The 20,264-nt window shown below is 36.5% G+C and overlaps 2 protein-coding genes across 5 annotated transcripts in view; one reads left to right on the top strand and one right to left on the bottom strand.

Moving 5' to 3' along the window:
* Nucleotides 1-297: 297 nt before the first annotated feature.
* Nucleotides 298-2,035, top strand: LOC107048060 (transmembrane protein 234 homolog). The gene is made up of 4 exons (XM_015271019.1): nucleotides 298-438; nucleotides 514-665; nucleotides 1,196-1,355; nucleotides 1,878-2,035. The coding sequence occupies exons 1-4, from the start codon at nucleotides 423-425 to the stop codon at nucleotides 1,964-1,966; spliced, it is 417 nt and encodes a 138-aa protein (XP_015126505.1). The 5' UTR covers nucleotides 298-422; the 3' UTR covers nucleotides 1,967-2,035.
* A 2,004-nt stretch (nucleotides 2,036-4,039) lies between these two features.
* LOC107048157 (zinc finger CCCH domain-containing protein 13) overlaps nucleotides 4,040-20,264 on the bottom strand; it is a 129,138-nt gene continuing 112,913 nt past the window's right edge. For 3 of the 4 annotated variants that reach the window (XM_015271202.1, XM_015271200.1, XM_015271203.1), the window contains 5 exons: nucleotides 9,076-9,282; nucleotides 7,450-7,616; nucleotides 5,709-5,920; nucleotides 5,124-5,405; nucleotides 4,040-4,643 (listed from right to left, as the gene is read on the bottom strand). In XM_015271202.1, coding sequence (XP_015126688.1) covers nucleotides 4,444-4,643; nucleotides 5,124-5,405; nucleotides 5,709-5,920; nucleotides 7,450-7,616; nucleotides 9,076-9,282 — 1,068 coding nt within the window. In that variant the 3' untranslated portion in view covers nucleotides 4,040-4,443. The remainder of the gene's footprint in view (nucleotides 4,644-5,123; nucleotides 5,406-5,708; nucleotides 5,921-7,449; nucleotides 7,617-9,075; nucleotides 9,283-20,264) is intronic. The other variant, XM_015271201.1, reaches the window with a different exon arrangement.

Below are 20,264 nucleotides of genomic sequence, written 5' to 3'. Positions count from 1 at the left end.
CCCCCCCCCTAACAATCGAAACAACAGCGAAATAACCCGGAAAAAGGAATAATTATCACCGAAAAAATTCAAAACACCCGTATTTGTCGTTCGAGTAACATCACCAGTCGCTTTTTCCACTGTCGAAAAGACCATTAACGTTCCAAAATCATCGCGAATCACCAGCAGCCGCACAATAACATCAGCAGACAACCAAGAACACTCGATGAACAGACGCAGATCACGCGGAACCGTCGACTGAGCCGGGAATGCGTCGCGTGCCCGTTCGCTACTGCTGCCAGTCGGTAACTAGTTCAACCAAAATGGCGCGCGTCTAGGGGGGGGGGAGTTACGGGAAAAAATTCCGAGGCTCGAATTTTGAATAATTTCTGCGGTTTTAGGGACAAACGGAGTAATTTAATTCGGATAGACAACTGATTAAAATGGCTGTGACTTTGGGTACGATTTTAGGGTGCGATAAATGTTCCAGTTGTTGAGGACTAGATCACGATTTTTTGTTGGATTTTTTCGCAGATTCCGTGATGTATTTAGTGATTGTCGCGATTTTCTGGGGTGCGACGAATCCGTTCATTAAAAAGGGGGCAATTGGAGTGGAAAATGTACAGGCCGCCAGCTCGATTGGACGATTTTTCAAGCAGATACTGTTTCTTTTCACTAGTTTGAAGGTTAGTTTTTTAGGTTTTCGAGGATAGAGTGGGGTGAAACTGAAGGATTATTGTGAAGAAACAATTTTTGCTCGAGATAAGTGACTCGCGGGGGTTTAAAGTAGCTCTACCCTCACGGTAAATTCAAAGATTATTGAAAACTACAAGAAAATTGCAGAAAACTCGAGTAGATTCGGAATTCTAATCTTTTTCTCAATTTAATTATCGTTTTGGTTTTTCAAAGAAATGTTTAAAAATCAGGATTTCCGTGGTAATCAAAGATTAAAATCTGAATTTTTTTTCTTTAGATGTGAAAAAATCAAGAATTTTTTTGACACCTCATAAAAAATAATCCAACGTTTTGCAAACAAGTTTTATTATTTATTTATGAGAGGGAAATGTGTGAAAAAATTTCAATATTTTGCGAAATTTAATTTAGATAATACGGACTGGGTATGAATTATTTCAAATTTTTTCCATGCAATTTAGTTGACAAATTTAAAAACTGAAAATATCCAAAATTAATTTTCATTTTTTTTTGTGTTTGCAAGTACTTGGTGCCTTTCTCGATCAACCAATGCGGGTCTCTCTTGTACGTGGCATCTCTGGGAAGTACCGACTTATCTCTCGCCGTTCCAGTGGCGAATTCACTTACTTTTGTGTTTACGGGACTCGCGGGGTGGTGGTTGGGAGAGGAAAAGCCGAATAAAAGTGAGAAAAACATTACTTTTCGTACATTTTCAGGGATAAAATATAATTTTTTTATTTGACTTATTTTTTATTTTTACTTTTTTATTTAGGAAAGATATCTCTTTATGAAATGGGGCATTTGAATCGAAGAAACGATTTATTTGATGCAAATAAAGAATTACTGCATATTAATAAATATTTTGATTTTAAATATCTTCATTTGGATCAAGGAAACTTTTTTCATATTTAAAATTATTTGATGTGAATTGAAAGACAAAAAATTGAGTTTTGAGTTTGAGTTAAAACTTTATTACCAGTTCTTCAAATGAATCCGTTCATTTTATTCATTTCTACTTATTTAGTTGATTCCACAATTGACAAAAAATTAAAAACAATATTCTGATGAATATCTGTGGAACCAGTGAGTTGAAAAAATATTGAGAGAGACTTTATGCACAGAATATAATTTTATTCAGATTATATTTTCATTGTTTTGTGGATTAATAATCTACAAATTTATTTTGGTGATGTTTTTTTTTACAGACACTTATATAGGGACGTTTATGATTCTCGCTGGTACAGCCCTCTGCTGTCTCGACAAACTCTCCCCAACTGGGGAGACAGCATCATAGAAATCGCTGTCAATCAATTTTTTTACCTTGAGAAATCACCGAAATGAGGAATAAATATTTTTCAACCCACTAATGTCTTTTTATTCCACACAAATTCGCGCATGAAAAAAAAAACATTGAAAAACCTAGAGAATTTAACAGAAAATTCTATTTAATTCCTATCGAATGAAGAAGTTCGCGCATTTTTCAGGAATTATTTAGTAGAAAAAATGAGAATATCATCTTTCTACACAACTTTTTCTACGAAGTCATTCTCCATAGAAACGACATGTATTTTCCAAGTTTTTTTCACTCCATTTCCTCCCCAATATTTGAGCCAAGGAATTTCTGTCGAAAATATCTCAATAGAATGAGCTGTACGGAGTAATTTCCATTGAACATTTCAATTTGACAAAAAAAATTCAAGAGAATCATTAGAGAATTTACTAGATTTTCCTGAAATTCACCTGAAACTCATCGCTAACTGACGGAATGAACATGCTGTTCCTAGCCCAAGGAATTATTTTTGTGGCAGTAGGTCGTTTTTTCCGCATGCAGGCCCCTCCCAATGTCCTTCACCCGGAACAATTACCACTAAAACCAAATGATCCCGCTAGTGAAGAAAATAATGAGCAAAAAATCCCAAGTGTTCTCTGCTTTAACCATTACACCGCAATATTTCTCATGACTATCCCAAGGACAATGAGTCCGTCTCCACTCCCGATGATCCCCTGTCATTGACATTAATGGCTTGCATGAAACAACGAGCAACAGAAAAGAATAAAAAAAACGATAGACTCATGATAATAAATGGTTGCATTATTAGTACAAGTATTTACAATGTAATGTCATTTTTTTTAGAACGAGAAAAATCTCGGTACAGAACAGACAATTGACAATGGATTATTATTATGTATTGCAACAGTTCTATTCTTAATTATCTTATGATTTAACTCGGACTTACGGACTAAGGGGAATTGTGATTGGAATGCACTGATTACATCCGGCAATTTTTGCGTTTTTTTTTGTCATTGATTTGTGTTGTGATGAAATGTAATGGCACACTGATTCACGGTAATGTTTCATGCAGACAAATGAGATTGGTCTTAGTTCCGAGTGGTTTGTGGAATGCTCGATATGCGTATCACAATTTCTTAATTGATTTAATGAATTTTTAATCGATGGAGAAAAGAGTTGAGGGGTGACGAGGAAAAAACGTGATGATACAATTTTTCGTCTTGTTTAATTGAGGATTATCTTGGTGGGGAATAGATTTAGAGGAAAATGTCACAGAAACTTTTTGTAGATTATGAAATTCTCTGGAAATTTTTTTTTTTCAAATTTTTCTCTAAAATCAGTCATTATCGAGATAATTGCGCTTTTTAAGAGATGGAAAAAATGAAACTGCTACATTTTCAATTTTTTTAGTCCATTAATTGTGCAATTATCTCGGTAATGAGGGGTTTTAGAGGAAAAAGTCATAAGAGATTTTTTGTGGAGAACTTCATAAGCTGCAAAAATGTTTCATTTCGTTTTTTCGTCAGAGGACTCGTTAGCAAGATAATTCCGTAACTAGGAGATTGAAAAAAATTGATTTCTCAAAACTCGGTATAATGTCATTGTTAATTGCGCAATTATCTCGTAAACGAGTGGATTTAGCGTAGAATCTCACAAGACCTTCCTTACAGATCATAAAATTCCCCACAAAAAATTCTCTATACGATTTTGCGCTAAAAGCACTCACCACCTAGATAATCCCAAAATTCTAAAATTATCTCAACTTTGATTCATCACTTTGAGCCTCTTCGCGACAAAAGAAACCATTTTCAATGCTCAATACCCAAAAATCGGTGCAATAAGATTGCAAAAATCTCTACTCCTTCAAAATGAGCCCGAATTCATTGAAAAATGCCAATCAATTTCTCCACCGACTAAAAAATGAAATCCGTTGCTCTGACCACTTTTCACAATTTAGCAATAACATTCTCATCTCACCCAAAAAAATTCACACGCGATAAATCCGGAAGAGAGAATGAAAACTGTCTGCTCACCCCCTCCAAAATAATCACAATAAAATCGTCGAAAACTCATAAATTAGTAATTGTCAATTTGTTTATTCCTTTGTTTATTCATCCTGTGTATCTGTGTCAGTGTAACTGCAGTGTATACAAACAACTCGATAAAAAGAGTAGCAACCCCCGAGACGAAAATCTCAGAGAGGAAAAATAAAAATTAGTTCAATTAAGTGGAATGATTCAACAGTAGTTACATTATTCTTTCGAGGCATTTGTTTGTTTTAAAATAATACAATAAACTTGGTAAATTCGAATGTCTACTGAAGCTGTAAAAAAACGTTACGAGGAAAGGGTGTTTGCTAAACAATTGGCGACGAGCGAGAGAAAAACGACTGATCGTTTTCACCCACCAGTTCATTTTTTAATTAATTAAGAGAGAAAAAAAAAAACTCGAGACTAGCATTTGGAGAATGGCCTATCCCATCAAGGGCGTGACTTTTTGCTCTTGATTTTAAACCATCCAGCGCTCTTGTTTGGATCACGTGGAACTGAGGTAGACCTGTTGAGTTCCACCCTGGAGGTGCCATTTTTTGGGGCCCTACTGTGCTGAAGGGACTCTGTTGATACTGTTCTGTCAACTTTTTGCTTGTCCTTAGATTTCAATGTACTGCGATTTATCGTTCCTGTGGTAAAACAAAGGAAAAATAAATAGTTAAACTATTATAAATATTTCAATGTTCATTATTTTACAAATAATTATCATAAAAATAATTATTTTTATGATAATTATTTGTATAATAAAATAATAATAACAATATTTACAATATTCACTAAATATTAATAAAATTGAATATTATACATTATTATAATATTATATTTATCATTATATTTAAATCAAAGTAGAATAGTAATGATGATAATCACGTGTTTATTTATTTTTACCTATTTTATTTTTAATTATCTCGGTGTGAAACCAATAAGGCAATGAATCAGATCAGAAAGATTAAATGAAGATAATGAATTATTAAATCGAGCTTATGAATTCGCGATGTGATATCCTGAGACATTCCCCGCAAACTGTTTCTCATACAAAGTCCAGTCGCAAAAACACGTAATTAAAATAATCATAAAATAATCGTAATTGATGAGCACAATTAGATTACCAGTTTTTGATAAATTGTCTTTGCTCCTCCGCGATGGATCCTTGCCCCGTCTCCCGAGTGTCGCCTCGTCCCGACTGCGCTGCCTGCGTCGGAGCGTTGTGGTTGGCTTGTGATACTGCTGATCGTAATTAATTTCAAACGGCTCTCTGTAGTGCCGTGGCTTCCAAGGTGCTAATACACTGACACTTCTCGATACAGTACGTGTGTGCGATTGCAATGGACGATTGAGCTCCTCCCTGCTGGCGGCCCGTCGGCGTTCATTCGGTCCTGGAATTTCGCCGACTGAAAAATCGAATGGAACAACAATTATCATCACTCATGCGAAATAATTAATCATGACGACATTATTCATTCCACGATTCATTCATTTCCAGGGGAATTTTCGATTTTCATTGCGGGAGACACTCAGTTGAATGAATTCAATGATAAATTGAGGAAATGAAAAATCAAATGATTCTGATGCATCCGATGAATCGAAATTAAGGATGTTTAGCCATTTGTAGCGATTAAATTCCTGAACTCTTTCGGTAAATTTATTAATTCGGTAAATGATTCGCGCTTATTCCTTCCTTTCATCAAACTCACCGGTCGCAGCGTGAAGATACACAACAGATCTCTGTGACCTTTGTGAATTCTGGCTCTGCTGGCTGCTGTCACCTGTGGTACTTTCACCAGAGGATAGTGCGCTCTCCGCATGCCTCGCGGGCTTCCTCGCTCCATTAAGAATTCCCTGGCGTACCGCATTAATTGTCGTTTTTTCACGTCTCGATGTTACGTGCTGATCGTCTCGTTTATTTCTGCAACAAATCCCGGAAAATATTGCGAGTGAAAATCCGCAGGTTGGTCGTAGGGAATTTCACAGTCACGTGAGAGTTTGGGCAACGAGAATAATAGCCATAGAAATTCAGTCTTATGACATCGGTCACAGGACCTTCAATTCTCCCTGCAAAATTGGTCTAGAAATCGCCGGATGTTTTTATGAATTTTTAGAATCTATAGAAAACGATCCGATAAATGCACTGAGTCTATAGAAACTTGGGGTTGAGAATAGAAATTTAGTTCTTTATAGAATAAAAATGATTTTATGGAAATTTAAGAAATCGCAGTCTTAGATACATAATTTCTATAGAATGTCTATAGAAAATTCGATTGGTCGTGTCTATAATAATTATATAGACAACTGTAGAGGACATAATAATATACTGCACATTTTATAACAGTCTGCAGATGTTTTGGCATGAAATTCGTTTGCAGGAATGATTTCTATAGGAACGTCTATAGAATTGTACCCATCTCGACACCCACAAATAATTTTGAAAAAATACATTTAATTACATGAATCCTCAGAACCTCTTCGAACAATTCTCTCGAAAAAACCTCTTAAATTTTCTATAGAAACGTCTATAGAATAGTTTCAACCCTGACACCCACAAATAATTTTGAAAAAATACATTTAATCACATGAATCGTCCAAATCTCTTCGAACAATTCTTCCGAAAAAATCTGTTAAATCTTCTATAGAAACGTCTATAGAATAGTTTCAACCCCGACACCCACAAATAATTTTGAAAAAATACATTTAATCACATGAATCCTCAGAACCTCTTCGAACCATTCTCCCGAAAAAAACCTCTTAAATTTTCTATAGAAACGTCTATAGAATAGTTTCAACCCCGACACCAACAAATAATTTTGAAAAATACATTTAATCACATGAATCCTCAGAACCTCTTCGAACAATTCTCCCGAAAAAAGCCTCTTAAATTTTCTATAGAAACGTCTATAGAATAGTTTCAACCCCGACACCAACAAATAATTTTGAAAAATACATTTAATCACATGAATCCTCAGAACCTCTTCGAACAATTCTCCCGAAAAAAGCCTCTTAAATTTTCTATAGAAACGTCTATAGAATAGTTTCAACCCCGACACCAACAAATAATTTTGAAAAATACATTTAATCACATGAATCCTCAGAACCTCTTCGAACAATTCTCCCGAAAAAAGCCTCTTAAATTTTCTATAGAAACGTCTATAGAATAGTTTCAACCCCGACACCCACAAATAATGAAAAAAAAAATACATTTAATCTCTCGTTAATTGTACGTTTCGTCAGAGTATAACTCCGAGTTACACGTAACAACATTGTAAGTCCTTCGTAGAATCAATTTGACCGCAGAAGTCGTTTATGGCTCAACTTGGAATGAGTGGGATGCCAATGGTCAGGGGAAACAGGAAATGCTTGTGGTATTGAAAAAAAAAAGGGCCGAGGGAGAAGGGGAAAGAGGGAAGAGAATGAAGGGGTGAGTCGATATTATGGTCATACCTGTGTAGATCACGGTGAGACGACAGTGACTCCTGATCGGTGTCCCCGCAAAAACGAATGTTCTTGTTTGCGGATATGCGCTCTGGAGCAGCTGATGATACCTCCTCGTCTTCAGTTCCCGTCGTCATAATCTCACTCTCTGGTATTCGTGATTTTTTGTCGACATTCTGGGGATTGTTGGCGAGAATTCAGTCAATCATTTTTATTGACGGGGTGAATTGTGGAAGTATTTTGAATTATTTCTTAATTATTTCCCATTATTGGAGGCTTCATCAAGATTTTTTTTAAAGATGATTTTATTGCTCTTCAATGACAGCTTTGCAATTGTTTGGATTTAAATAATATCAAGCCAAAACGGTGATCAAGCATAATATATGACTTATATTTAGACCCTCATTGGCTGACACCCACTTTTTTACTTTTATATTCTGACCATAATGTTTTAACCCTAATATTCTGACACTTCCAGAGGTTACTCCCTAACATTTCACCCTCTGGGGCTAGAATTCAAGGAATTAAATGCTCGGGAAGCCCTTACTTTTTCGTTGGAGACTGAGCTGGGCCAGAGATAAACAGAGAGAAAGAATCTATCTGTTTCACTCTCACGGACCGAGAGTAATTTTACTGCGCAGTCCCGTCGCGCAGAGGGACACACAGATTTACCCAGGCATATTTACGTTGTCGATGGTGGGGGAAGTCAACGTCTCCGACTGAAATGTTAGGGAGTAACGACTGCAGTGCCTAACTACAACCCGGCCTGATACAAAACCATCATCTTCGAATTGAAATACCCGTCCCACAATTGAGTATAAAATATACTTGATTCAAGCATATTATATTCTCAACTCAGTTACATTTTTTCCTTGCATTATCCTTCCTAAAAGAAGCCACAGAACTCAGAAAAGAACTCAAACATGGTGGAGATCTCGAACGCACGGAGTTTCCTCTCAAACTGTGTTCTAAAAGGAACTGAATTCTAATTACGATTAAAATCTTATTCCGTGAGCATACGAATCAGAGCACGAGCGAATCATTTACTGTAATATGAGAATTTACCAGCTGATAAATGGGAGCTCATGCTTCCCATTAATACCGAATAATCCAACGAATTATTCGCTGAAAAAAATTGAAGCAAAAAATAATGAAATGAAAAAAACCCAATTACCGATTTTATCTAGTTTAAACTAGATTGATGCCACCTGTTATTTCACTAGCACTATTTCTTATTCGAATTGATGTTAAATTCCCCGGCGCTGCACATAATCTACCGATTAAATTAAACCACAGTGAAAGAGAGCGAAGGGGGGAATTTAGTTAAGCATTTAATCAAACTGGTAATTGGAGGTCTGGCCTAATGGTGGTCAAGGCGCGCGCGTTTAAATCTCCATGTAACTATCAGACGTGTATGCATGGTGCGGCACAGAGTGACCGATTAATGCCTTAACATCGTAAACTCCCTCCCCCCCCTTCCCCTCCCGCCATTTTATCCCCCTATTATACAATGATAGTCATCGAAACTTGGTCGCGTTTTTTATTTCTCTCGGTTGGGGTTGAGAGGGGAGAGAGGTGAGGGGAGAGAGGAGAGGGGAGGGGAGAGGGGAGGGGAGGAGTTCTGGGAATTTTTACCTTGGTGCTCGTTTTGTTCTTCCGAGAGAGGGATTTGAACCAGCCTTTGGACTCGGGGGGAGTTTGATTCTCGCGTGTGAGAGTGTTGGTCGAGTCCAAGTAGGCCTCCTCGTGGGTCAATGTGCCAGTTGAGCGAGACAGCCGGGCTGGCCTACCGGGACTTGGACTCTCACTCGGGGTTGATAAACGGCGTCTTTCTCGGTATTCCTGAGACAGAGAACATTAATTTTGTGGTTAAGAGGGGGTTTATGGATTTTTTTTTTGTAATTAGAGTGCGGGCGGTGGGGGTTGGGGGGGGCTTAAGTGAGACGGACTTTGGGCATTTGCTCGCGATCTTCGCGATGAGCTCTCCTCATCGATCTCCGGCAGTCGCTACAAACAGTTCTCGTGTGACACAGCAATTCTGGAGACGCAATCGCACACCTGTCGTCTCTTTTGGTCTTCCTGATCTGATTCGTTGGCTTCTTGGCTTTACACAAGTCCGAGTTATTTTTGAAAATAAATTGAGAACTGGGTGGTTTATTCAGAAATATTAGAGGTTTTTTCGTAGGGCTGGAAGTTTTGTCCAAAAAAGGTTTATTTATTCATTTATTCATTATTTATTTTTATTTGTATTTTAAAATTTTTTTTTTATTTTTTAATTTCTTTAAATTTATTTTTATTTATTTATTTATTTATTTATTTATTCTCAGCATACGCTAATTTCTTTCTTCGTTACCTATTACACTGTTGAAAATTTTTGTCTGAAATTTCCGGCACACATTTTAGAAATTATTATCAAATTTAAGTACCACTGAAATTTCAAGGAATTTTTTCGTTGAAAATTCAGAATTTCGTGGAAAAATGAAAGAGAAGCGTAAACTTCAGTTCTATTTTTCCCTGAAAATGAATAGAAAACCAGAAAATTTCTGTAAATATATTCTTGAATTTTCAGGACAGTGACACTGCTTGCGATATAGAGGAAAAAAAAAATGAAATTTGAGATGAAAATAAATAAATAAATAAATGAATTAATTAATCAATTCACTCCTAAAAATCCTTTTAAAAAGCGAATAAACAGTCCCTCCGACACAAAAAACGAGCTTTTAAATCAATCCACAAAAAAAAATAAAAAATAAAATACGCGGACTGACGTCATTGCATCGTCTGTCCCCTCAAGACTTCTTCCATTGAATCCACAATTCCTAACAATCTCACGATGATAATTGGACCCGAGAAAAGCGCAAACGATTAGCACTGCGCACGAGAAATCCAAAAAAAAATAATCACCGTCCGGATGAAGGTACACACTGAGTGTGTATATATAAAACCGAACCGACGACCGCCTATGACGTGACTCCACGTGGGTGGCAGTGCAACCATTGCAACCAAGGTAAACCATGACAAGGGTAACTCGCAGATAGCTCCACTTTTCCATTTCCCACAGTATATATATTATTTCTTTCCCTCATTTATTGAAAAACAGAATGCCATTATTTACAATCATTCTGTCCCGTTCCGTCACTTGACGAACAATTTTCCTTGAAAAAAAAACGATTTGTTTCGCTGAATGTTTTGAACTGAAAAAGAGTATAAATGAATGTCAGAAGTTTTTTTTCTCTACAAAAAAAAAAAACAAATGTTTTAAATTATTATAATCTCAAGATATTTTTGTAGGAGTTTTCACGATCAAGGGAAATGTGTCGTACAGTTGGTTAGAATTTGTTTCAGTATCTGGGGAATATTATAAACATTATCTATGAAAAGTCCCGCGGAGCGAAAAATTCAATAAAAATTACCAGAAAAAAAGTAAAAATTAAGTTTCGAAACGTAATTCGCGAGCGAAGTAAAATTCAATAAAAAGTGTGAGTCTGAACTGAAATAGTACGAATCGCCACGTAAATTCTACGATTTGTTAAAAATTAACCAACCGTCTTATGACTCACCGCTGTGGGGACAACAAGTCGTTCCGTAATTTTTCCCCAACGATTGAGAAACTTTACGGAACGGAACGTAGAAATAACTCACCAGTTTCATAAAAATTGTTGAACGTTCGAGAATTTTTGATTTTAGAGGCACAATAAGTCGGCGAGTTTCTGTAAGATTTTACTTCTTCGGGAAAAATTACGTGACAATTTCGTACTTTGTTCGGTGATGAGCCTGAAAATTCACTGAGCGTTTCAGATGTCTTCCCTTTCATTTCTATAAAAATTGCCGGAAAAAGATTCCCCATTGCGGATTTCCCCATTGAGTTGTTCCGTAATTTTTACTGAATATTTCTCTCCGTGCCGTGAACAATCGCAATAAAAACCAAACCTCAAAAGTCCCTAGAAAATATTCATCTTAAATCTTATTGCAAGATGACTGTTTTTGTCGCGTCATTACATTTTTTGCTGCAAGCATTAATTCCCGACGTGGCAGAGGAAAAAAAATGAGGATGCACGAAAAAACGTGAATGTTGACCATCAAGAATAATCTGCATAGTGCAGGCGCGTTTATAAACCCTGTAAACGTTCATACCGAGCCCATAACGAGTCTCGACACACGATGTTGGCCCTCGGGGCACTGTGACCCACGCATCCCGCCCTCCCAACTCCCCATAGCACACGCAGTATCTACCTGCCTCCATTTCTTTATATATTCGTTTTTTTTTCAATTTTTTTTTCAATCCTTTATCTTCCGCCTGTACCTCTTCCCTTCGTTCTTCACTGGGCTAGGTCAGTTACACATGCGCGCGTCCATACATCTCTGATAATCTAATTTTTTAAAATTTAAAGTCATTTCAGTTTGCATTAAGAGGGGTTTCTCAAATTTTTATATATTATATTATTAATTCAGCAGACATATTCTGCACTGTTAAAATTTTTTGCCAATTCCCCTGAAATTTCAGGAAATCTTGTCATTGAAAATTCAGAATTTCGTGGGAAAATCAAACAGAATTGTTCATTTCCGTTCCATTTTTCCCTGAAAATGAATAGAAAACCAGAAAATTCTGGTAAATATATTCTTGAATTTTCAGGGCAGTGACACTGAATGCGATTTAGGGAGAAAAAAAATCATGAAATTTCCGATTTCACTGAAAATTCAGATTAGATTGAAAATTCAAATAAATTAAGGAATTTTCGCCTTGATGCCCCTTATAATTCTGGACTTTTACTGAATTTTCAGTGAGACCTGAAATTTCATTTTTCCCCTGAATTCCATAAATTGGTAGTCAAGTGTCCATGAAATTTTTTTTTTTAACAGTGTGCAGAATAGTAATAAATACATAAATTTCGAAATGCAATTTTCTAAAAAATAAATAAAGAGCGTCAAATGAATGTGTTCCACATGATTTTCAAATAATTTTGTATTAGCAAATGAAAAAAATTATTTAAAATCACGTCACCAATAATTACATCTCCACCACGAAAGCCCATTAATCACCATTGTCATCCCCCCTGACACTGAGAATTCCTCTTCGATATCTTACTCGACGAATCCAACAAAAATCCCTTGAATTATTTCCACGATAAACCATCCACCTGTCGGAAATCCCCACGACAGGTTTTCTCATTGACACATTGGATTACAACACGCAAATGAATTCACTTTGAATTACTAAAACGACTCTTACAATACTTATTTCTCGTGTGTGTTGAATTCACTCGTGTGATTTGCCTCCGGGTGATGTGAAATCGAAAGGTGTGTAATTTTCATAGCCCCCCACCACCTGGAGGCACATCCGTACGTGATATCAGGAGAACACGCAGGCGAATTAAGCCGACGATTTTAACGAGAGTTGGCGATTTATCTGAGAAAAAAGTCTGATTTGTTTTTCAATTAAGAGAGTTTCTATGAACATCCCCACGGAAATTTAGCTTGAAAGAATTGTTTGCAGAAATTATAGAGATGGTCCATGATGAGAGTTTCTTAACATTGATTAAACATTTTAATAATTGATCATATAAAATGAGTAACAACAGAATTTCAGAGATTCTGACGTCAAACGAGTTGGAAATTTTTTGAAATTTCGCGGAAAATATTAAGTAAATCTCATGAGAGTGACGTTGAATCTTATTTAGGGAGAAAATGGCAATGAAATTGAATTTAAGTTCAGAATATTGAAAATTCAAATGCATCTGTTACTTAAATTTCAAAAAATTTACAACAGTCTAGAACAGTAGAGGCTTCGTACAAGATACCTTAGCGACAGTAGGAGAGTGGAATTCCGGGAACCCCCGTGCCCGCACTACGCGCGTCCATAAAGAGGCGAAAAATAGGGATCAGCGGGTTTCAAATAAGATACCTCGCTCGTTGCGCCGGAATTCAATGAAATTTTCATTTTTACTGAATGAATATCGATAACTAATCAATTTATGTGTTTAATGTTTTGAATTTGTATCGGCCGCGTTCCCTTTTCTCTCTAAACATAACCCCGCGTGATAGAATGGCAGTTGATGTTGGGGGATTGTTGGTGGACTCGAGAATAATCACAGACGAAAAATTACGATTTTTCGATGGGAAAAGTGAAAAAAAAATCGATGTATGTTTCCATTACTTGAAAAAAGTGGTGTGACCCCCCTTAAGGTCATTAGACCCTCATGATGACTTCGTTCGTCCCTCCCGTTTGACCCTCAACACCGTTTGATCCTTATAACTACTCTCTTCCCGTTGAAAAATGACCGGGGCCATAGGTATCTTATAATAAGTCCACGGAACATAAACACTCGGGAGGCGATAAAAGTGCCGAGAGTGGGGGTAGGCCTCGAGCGCTCGGAGCGCGAGGTATCTTATAGAGAGGTACCTTATACGAAGCCTCCACTGTACCTTCAAATGTTCTCTTTAGCATTAAATTAAAATAATTTTTTCCTTCAATCTTAGCCGTGCAACTTCAATAGCCGAGGCGAACGAAAAAAATCGATGAAAAAATTACGGACGAGACTATTGCCCACAGGTGATAATGATCCTTCGAGAATTCATGAGATCAAAGTTATTAATTCGAGCATGTGCAAGCGCATGCGGAGTAGAGCCGTCCGTCCCCCTGGTGTGCGCACGCAGAAGCGCAACAAAGCCCATCAACGCCACCACAATGATCATCATTACCCAGTCTCTGCTTGGAACCTCCTTTACATGTTCTCCTCGTGTCTTTTTTTTTTTCTTCAACTCCTGCCCTCATTTTTGCTCTGAGCGTTACCGATCGAAATCACCAAGATCATTTGCTACTCCTTCGTTTCTTGTTTCGTGTCGGGTTTCGCTTTTTTTCCTCGCGGAGTTCCTTCAGTTTTGCCCTCTCATTATGCTTCTTGCGACTATCGGAATTATACCGACCCCACCTCGGATTCTTGGGGGGATTGAATTGCTACCATTTGGACATGCTCACGCACATATTCTATCATTTTTGCATCATTCGGGTTTTTGTGGGTGGAAAAAAATAGTTTTGTTAATGGGTCGGCAGTTATCTTGTTATTTTGCAGCGGTTGGGGTGATAATGATGATGATGATGAGGGGATATTGAAAATTATTAAATTATTTTAATGGAAGTAGTTTATTTAATTGATTTACGAGTGAATATTGATCAATTCAAGAGCAATTTATTGAGAAAAACACGGAGTTTTTTTTTTTAATTTAAGAAAATTCGACGATTTTCTGAAAATTTTTAGAACATTCTCTTTTTGAACAATTATACAAATTTTATGAGTTTTTACACGATAGAAGGAAAAGTTTTTTATATTCCAAAAAATCCAGAGCTTGCTAAACAAAAATGAGGAAATTCTGTGGTCTTCCAAAAAATTGAAAAAAATTCTCAGGTCTTTTCAGATTCCAAAAAAAATTAGGTAATTTTCAAAAAAAAATCGAGAAAATTAGAGTTTCCGACATTTGGAAAAATTGAGGGATTTCAAATTCCAAAAAATATTGAAGTCTTCTGAAAAAATTTTTGGATTTTTGGATTTTCTGAAAAAATCCCAATCATACAGGCGTATTCATTTTATTATTATTATTATTATTATTATTATTATTATTCTGTATTTAAAAAGAGTTCAAAGTTAAAAAAAAAAAAGAGAAAATTCGGTATTTTTGCTAAAAAAAATGCGAGAAAATTCTAAGGCGTCCGAATAATTGGAAGAAATATCATCTAGAAAATTCTCAAATTTTCCGAAGCATTTACAGATGTTCTAAAAAAAATCCCAATAATACACGCGTATTTTTTTTTTGCGCCCCGATATTACGAAAATCCAATGAATTCCCCTCTCCCACCCACACCCCCAATTAATCCCACAAAGAGAAGGCATTAGGACCCCGCTACCTCGGAATTTTCCCCCATCTCCCTGCATTCACCTCGTATTCCCAACGTAGAAAGATATTCCGCTGACGTTTGAAATGCGGCGGCGATCATGCAAGAAAAGAAGTTAAAGGAGAACAGAAGTATCCAGAAGGTTAGCACCGACTGTACGTGTAACAGAGAGAAATATCTCCAAGTGCTTAGACGATAGGGTCGAAGGAAGAGGGATATATTCCCGTAGCCAGTGCGGATTGGACTCGCTCTCGGATCGTTGCCCGAGGACGGGATGCGGTTTTCTCCAGGAATGCGTGTCTAGGAGGGAGGACTATCCAACCTGGCCCTTACAAACACCCATACAACATTAACCACGGGGACGCTACTGCGAATCCCGCTCCACTTTCCCGCTACCGATGCTTCCACGATGGGATTCCACACCGAGAAATTGCGTCTTCCTTTCTCTGTTTTTCGACCTTTTATTCCACTCTTTTTTCCCCTGTTTCGTTTATTCCCTGGAGAGGGTTTTTGCTCTTGCTTCGAGTGCCGGAGAGCTGTTCAATGATCGCTTTCCTTTTTATTCCCGATGAGTATCAGTAGGTGAGTATGTCTATCACCGCGATCGAGAGCGATTCCTTTCCCTTTTTTGCGCTGTTGAAAATTTTCCTCTGAATTTTCCGGGAATTTCGGAAATTTTTGGCGTGTTCAACGCAGAAAAATTAGTGGTTGAATTTCACAAACTTTTGTAGATATTTTGCACAGTAAAAAACGTCTGAATATAAAGAAAATTTGTCGGAATTGCAAACATGAATTAAGATGTTTGGGCACCTGTTCCTGAATTTCAGAATTAATTCAGAATTATGAGAATGAAGAGTGAAACACCAATGAATAATTTTTAATCTTCGATTAATTCTTTTTTTTTACTTTTTTAAATAATCTGATTAAAATCTGTAATTGTTGAAAAATGAGGGGAAGGTTGTGAACTGATTTCCAAAATTTTAGTTTTCCAGACAACCGTAGGTCTTCAAAAATTTTTCTCGAATTATTTGGGAAACCGAAGAATTATCATGAATTTTGTAGAGTTTAGAATTCATGTATGAAAATCTGCGAAGCAAGAATTGATCATTTTTGCGTATGATAAACATGAAAAAATGAAAATTTGGGAAGTGAGGAATAATTAGTGGCTTGAAAAAATTAAGAAATACTATACTTTTCCTCATGATCAACAATTAGGTAGTTTAGATATATTTTGATACAAAGTTTCCCGCTACCGATGGTTCCACGATGGGATTCCACACCGAGAAATTGCGTCTTCCTTTCTTTGTTTTTCGACCTTTCATTCCACTCTTTTTTCCCCTGTTTCGTTTATTCCCTGTTGAAAATTTTTCTCTGAATTTTCCGGGAATTTCGGAAATTTTTGGCGTGTTCAACGCAGAAAAATTAGTGGTTGAATTTCACAAACTTTTGTAGATATTTTGCACAGTAAAAAACGTCTGAATATAAAGAAAATTTGTCGGAATTGCAAACATGAATTAAGATGTTTGGGCACCTGTTCCTGAATTTCAGAATTAATTCAGAACTATGAGAATGAAGAGTGAAACACCAATGAATAATTTTTAATTTTCGATTAATTCTTTTTTTTTACTTTTTTAAATAATCTGATTAAAATCTGTAATTGTTGAAAAATGAGGGAAGGGTTATGAACTGATTTCCTAGAAAACTGAAAAGATTTCTTGAATTCTTCGGAAAATTTCAGTTTTCCAGACAACCGTAGGTCTTCAAAGATTTTTCTCGAATTATTTGGGAAACCGAAGAATTTTCATGAATTTTGTAGAGTTTAGAATTCATGTATGAAAATCTGCGAAGTAAAAATTGATCATTTTTGCGTATGATAAACATGAAAAAATTAAAATTTGGGAAGTGAGGAATAATTAGTGGCTTGAAAAAATTAAGAAATACTATACTTTTCCTCATGATCAACAATTAGGCAGTTTAGATATATTTTGATACAAAGTTAAACTTCACACATGAAAAAATGAAAAACATGACGCAGAAAAAATTTTTGGCGTTTGAAGAATTGGAAAATACCGCGGCTTAGCGGTCACTCAGTTTCGAGATATTTCGGTATAAGCGACAGTGAGTTTGTCTTTTTGCAACTGTTGTTGTTTAAATTCCTGCTTTGTGTTGTAGAGATCGTAAGATAATGAGCGAATACACTGAGAGAAATTTCAATGGTAATTTTAACTACAAGGGAATCGTCAAAGAAACTATATTTACAGTAACAATAAACATTGTAGATTAAACAAGGATTCATCGTTCGATTTACTATCTCAAATAGTGTCACCAACATTATGATATAATTTTCACTTTAATGTAATAGTTAAATCTACAGTGTTAACTGTTACCGTAACTATTATTTTCTTGACAATTCCCTCGTAGTTTACCATTGAAATTTCCATTGAATTTTCTCTCAGTGTAAATTATTGACTGACGAAAATTGGGATTGCGACTTTAGTATTTGCTTAATACGGCATTGTGTCTTTGTTACGTAAACTTTGAGGGCCCAGGTGACACAGAAGTTATGAACATTTGATAATATCTATTTCTTTCACAATAAAAACAACCGTCGACATAAACCAACTTCACGTTTCTTTTATCTTCAGTAAATACGAATCCTGCGCTGAGATATCACTCAACATCTGCGAAAAAAAACGTCTTCAGTGCGCTCAAACTGAAATACCCCCGCAATCTTCCCAACAACAGGCCACTCCACCCCAAAACCGAACTATCGTTGTCTAACGCCATAAAAACGTGTGAAAGCCCCCGACGAAAGTAAAACCATAAATGTAAAAGTGAAGATGTGAAGACTCCACACAATTCCTGATGTCTCTTTCATCCTCAGATGGAGTTGGTTCTCATCCTTACGTCTTCATCCCACTTCCCCCTCCCCTCCCCCCCCCACCCTTTAATTTTTTTCTATAAAACAATGTTTTCGTTTTATTGTCGACAAACCACTGGTTCTCCCAGGGAGATATTCTCGCTGGCGTTGATATTTCTCACGGCAGCCCCCGTTGTTTCGCGTTTAGCGCCGTGGTTGAGCCACTGTGGCCGCACCAGGGCTGTGTGTGCGGCTTGATGGTGCCGGGTGAAGCTATTCCAATAAGAAAGTAAACCGCACTTATCCCCGGACCTTTCCTGCGCCCATTCGAGTTATTAATGACGCTCCCTACGAGAGCCAGTGGTAAAAGGGACTAACCCGACGAGACGCCGGTACTACGGTAGCTCAAGGGGGTTAACATCAGCATCCGGTTGGTTATTTCTGTTAAAGTTGTTATATCCTGTTGATAAATGTTGTAAGAATGGGTATTTTACTGGTAACTGGTGACAAATGTGGTTGGAGATTGTTGGAAATGTCACACGGAGAGAAATGTTCAGTAAAAATTAGGGAACTCACAAGTCACTCACCGATTACGAAATCGAGTCAGAAAATTTAAGTGACGATATCGTAATTTTTCACAGGAGACTCAGATAAAAATTACGGAACGCTACGGAAAAATTCCGTAAAATTTTCTACAATCACATTTCGCTCCGGAATTACGGGAAAGATATGGAATTTTTATTGAATATTTCTCTCCGTGCACTGGATTAAAGTAGCTTTACCCTTACGGTAAATTCAAAGATTATTGAAAACTGCAGAAAAATTGCAGAAAACTCGATTAGATTCGAATTCTAATTTTTTTCTCAATTTAATTATCGTTTTGGTTTTTCAAAGAAGAAAGGTTCAAAAATCAGGATTTAACCCAGTGTTATGTGAAAATCAGCATTTCCATTGTAATCAAAGATTAAAATCAGATTTTTTTTCATTAGATGTGAAAAAATCAAGAATTTTTTTGATACCACATAAAAAATAATCCACCGTTTTGCAAACAAGTTTTATTATTTATTTATAAGGGGAGATGTTTGAAAAAATATCAATATTTTGGGAAATTTAATTTAGACAATACTGACGGGGTATGAATTTTTTCAAATTTTTTCCATGCAATTTAGTTGAAAAATTTATAAACTGAAAATATCCAAAAGTACAGCGTAGCCCGGCCGAAGGGTAGAGCTACTTTAGTGGATTGAAAAAAATAAAAATCTCAATCTCAAACCTCCACTGACAGAAAAAATCCATTTTACACTGAGAAAAAAATTTATTTCTGCCAAATACCCATGTACTTGCAAGAAGTATTCATTTTCTCAATATGTAATATTTTAATATTTAGATGATATTATTATTAAATTAAAAAAAAAGAAAAATATGACGAAGATTATAAATGCGTTACCTTGCAAAATTTAATTAATTTCCAATTATCAATGTGGACGATTTCCCTTCACCCGAAATTACGCACTTTTAATCCATAAATATTATTCTCAAGTACAATATTAACAATTCAATTTAATATAATTCAATATAAAACAAAATTTAACATAATTTTATGTTTACAGCAATCTTAAACAGGTCAAACCATTATCCCAATTAATAATTACTACAATTACTCAAAACTTCGAATGACAAAATGACAAGAGAAATAATTGACAGGCCGGTCATGTCAGAGGTTGAGAAGCGGAGTAAAACTAATAAAACTCAATTGCCACCTCTGAAAAAGTCCCCTCATCATCGACCAGTGGCTAATTACCCTCCCCCTCCTCCCAATTCCCCTCCAATCCCGCCGCAAAACCCCCGGAATGTGCGAAAGCCTTCTTTGTTCCCCCATTTTTCCTTCAATTTCACGCTCCTAGTTCCATCATCCCCCCGCTATCTCCCTCTATCTCGTTTATATCCCCAGTGCACATCGTTGTAATTGCGAAAGGTGCATCTTCCCCCCTCCCAACCCGGAGATGAGTTATACTTGATGGGTTTTAGTAGTCGGCAAAACTCTCGCACGGTGGGCTGCTTACCCCCCCCCCCCCC

Source organism: Diachasma alloeum, unplaced genomic scaffold (assembly GCF_001412515.2).
Source record: "Diachasma alloeum isolate Michigan unplaced genomic scaffold, Dall2.0 Dall_scaffold_00185, whole genome shotgun sequence".
In the NCBI taxonomy this organism is placed as follows: domain Eukaryota; kingdom Metazoa; phylum Arthropoda; class Insecta; order Hymenoptera; family Braconidae; genus Diachasma; species Diachasma alloeum.
The sequence above is the reverse complement of the archived record's forward strand: the minus strand, read 5'-3'. Positions and strand labels throughout refer to the sequence as shown.

Excerpts from the sequence above, each read along its gene's own strand:
- LOC107048060 (XM_015271019.1), top strand. Across the intron at positions 666-1,195 it reads TTCTTTTCACTAGTTTGAAG|TACTTGGTGCCTTTCTCGAT; the intron begins GTTAGTTTTTTA and ends TGTGTTTGCAAG. Across the intron at positions 1,356-1,877 it reads AGAGGAAAAGCCGAATAAAA|ACACTTATATAGGGACGTTT; the intron begins GTGAGAAAAACA and ends TTTTTTTTACAG.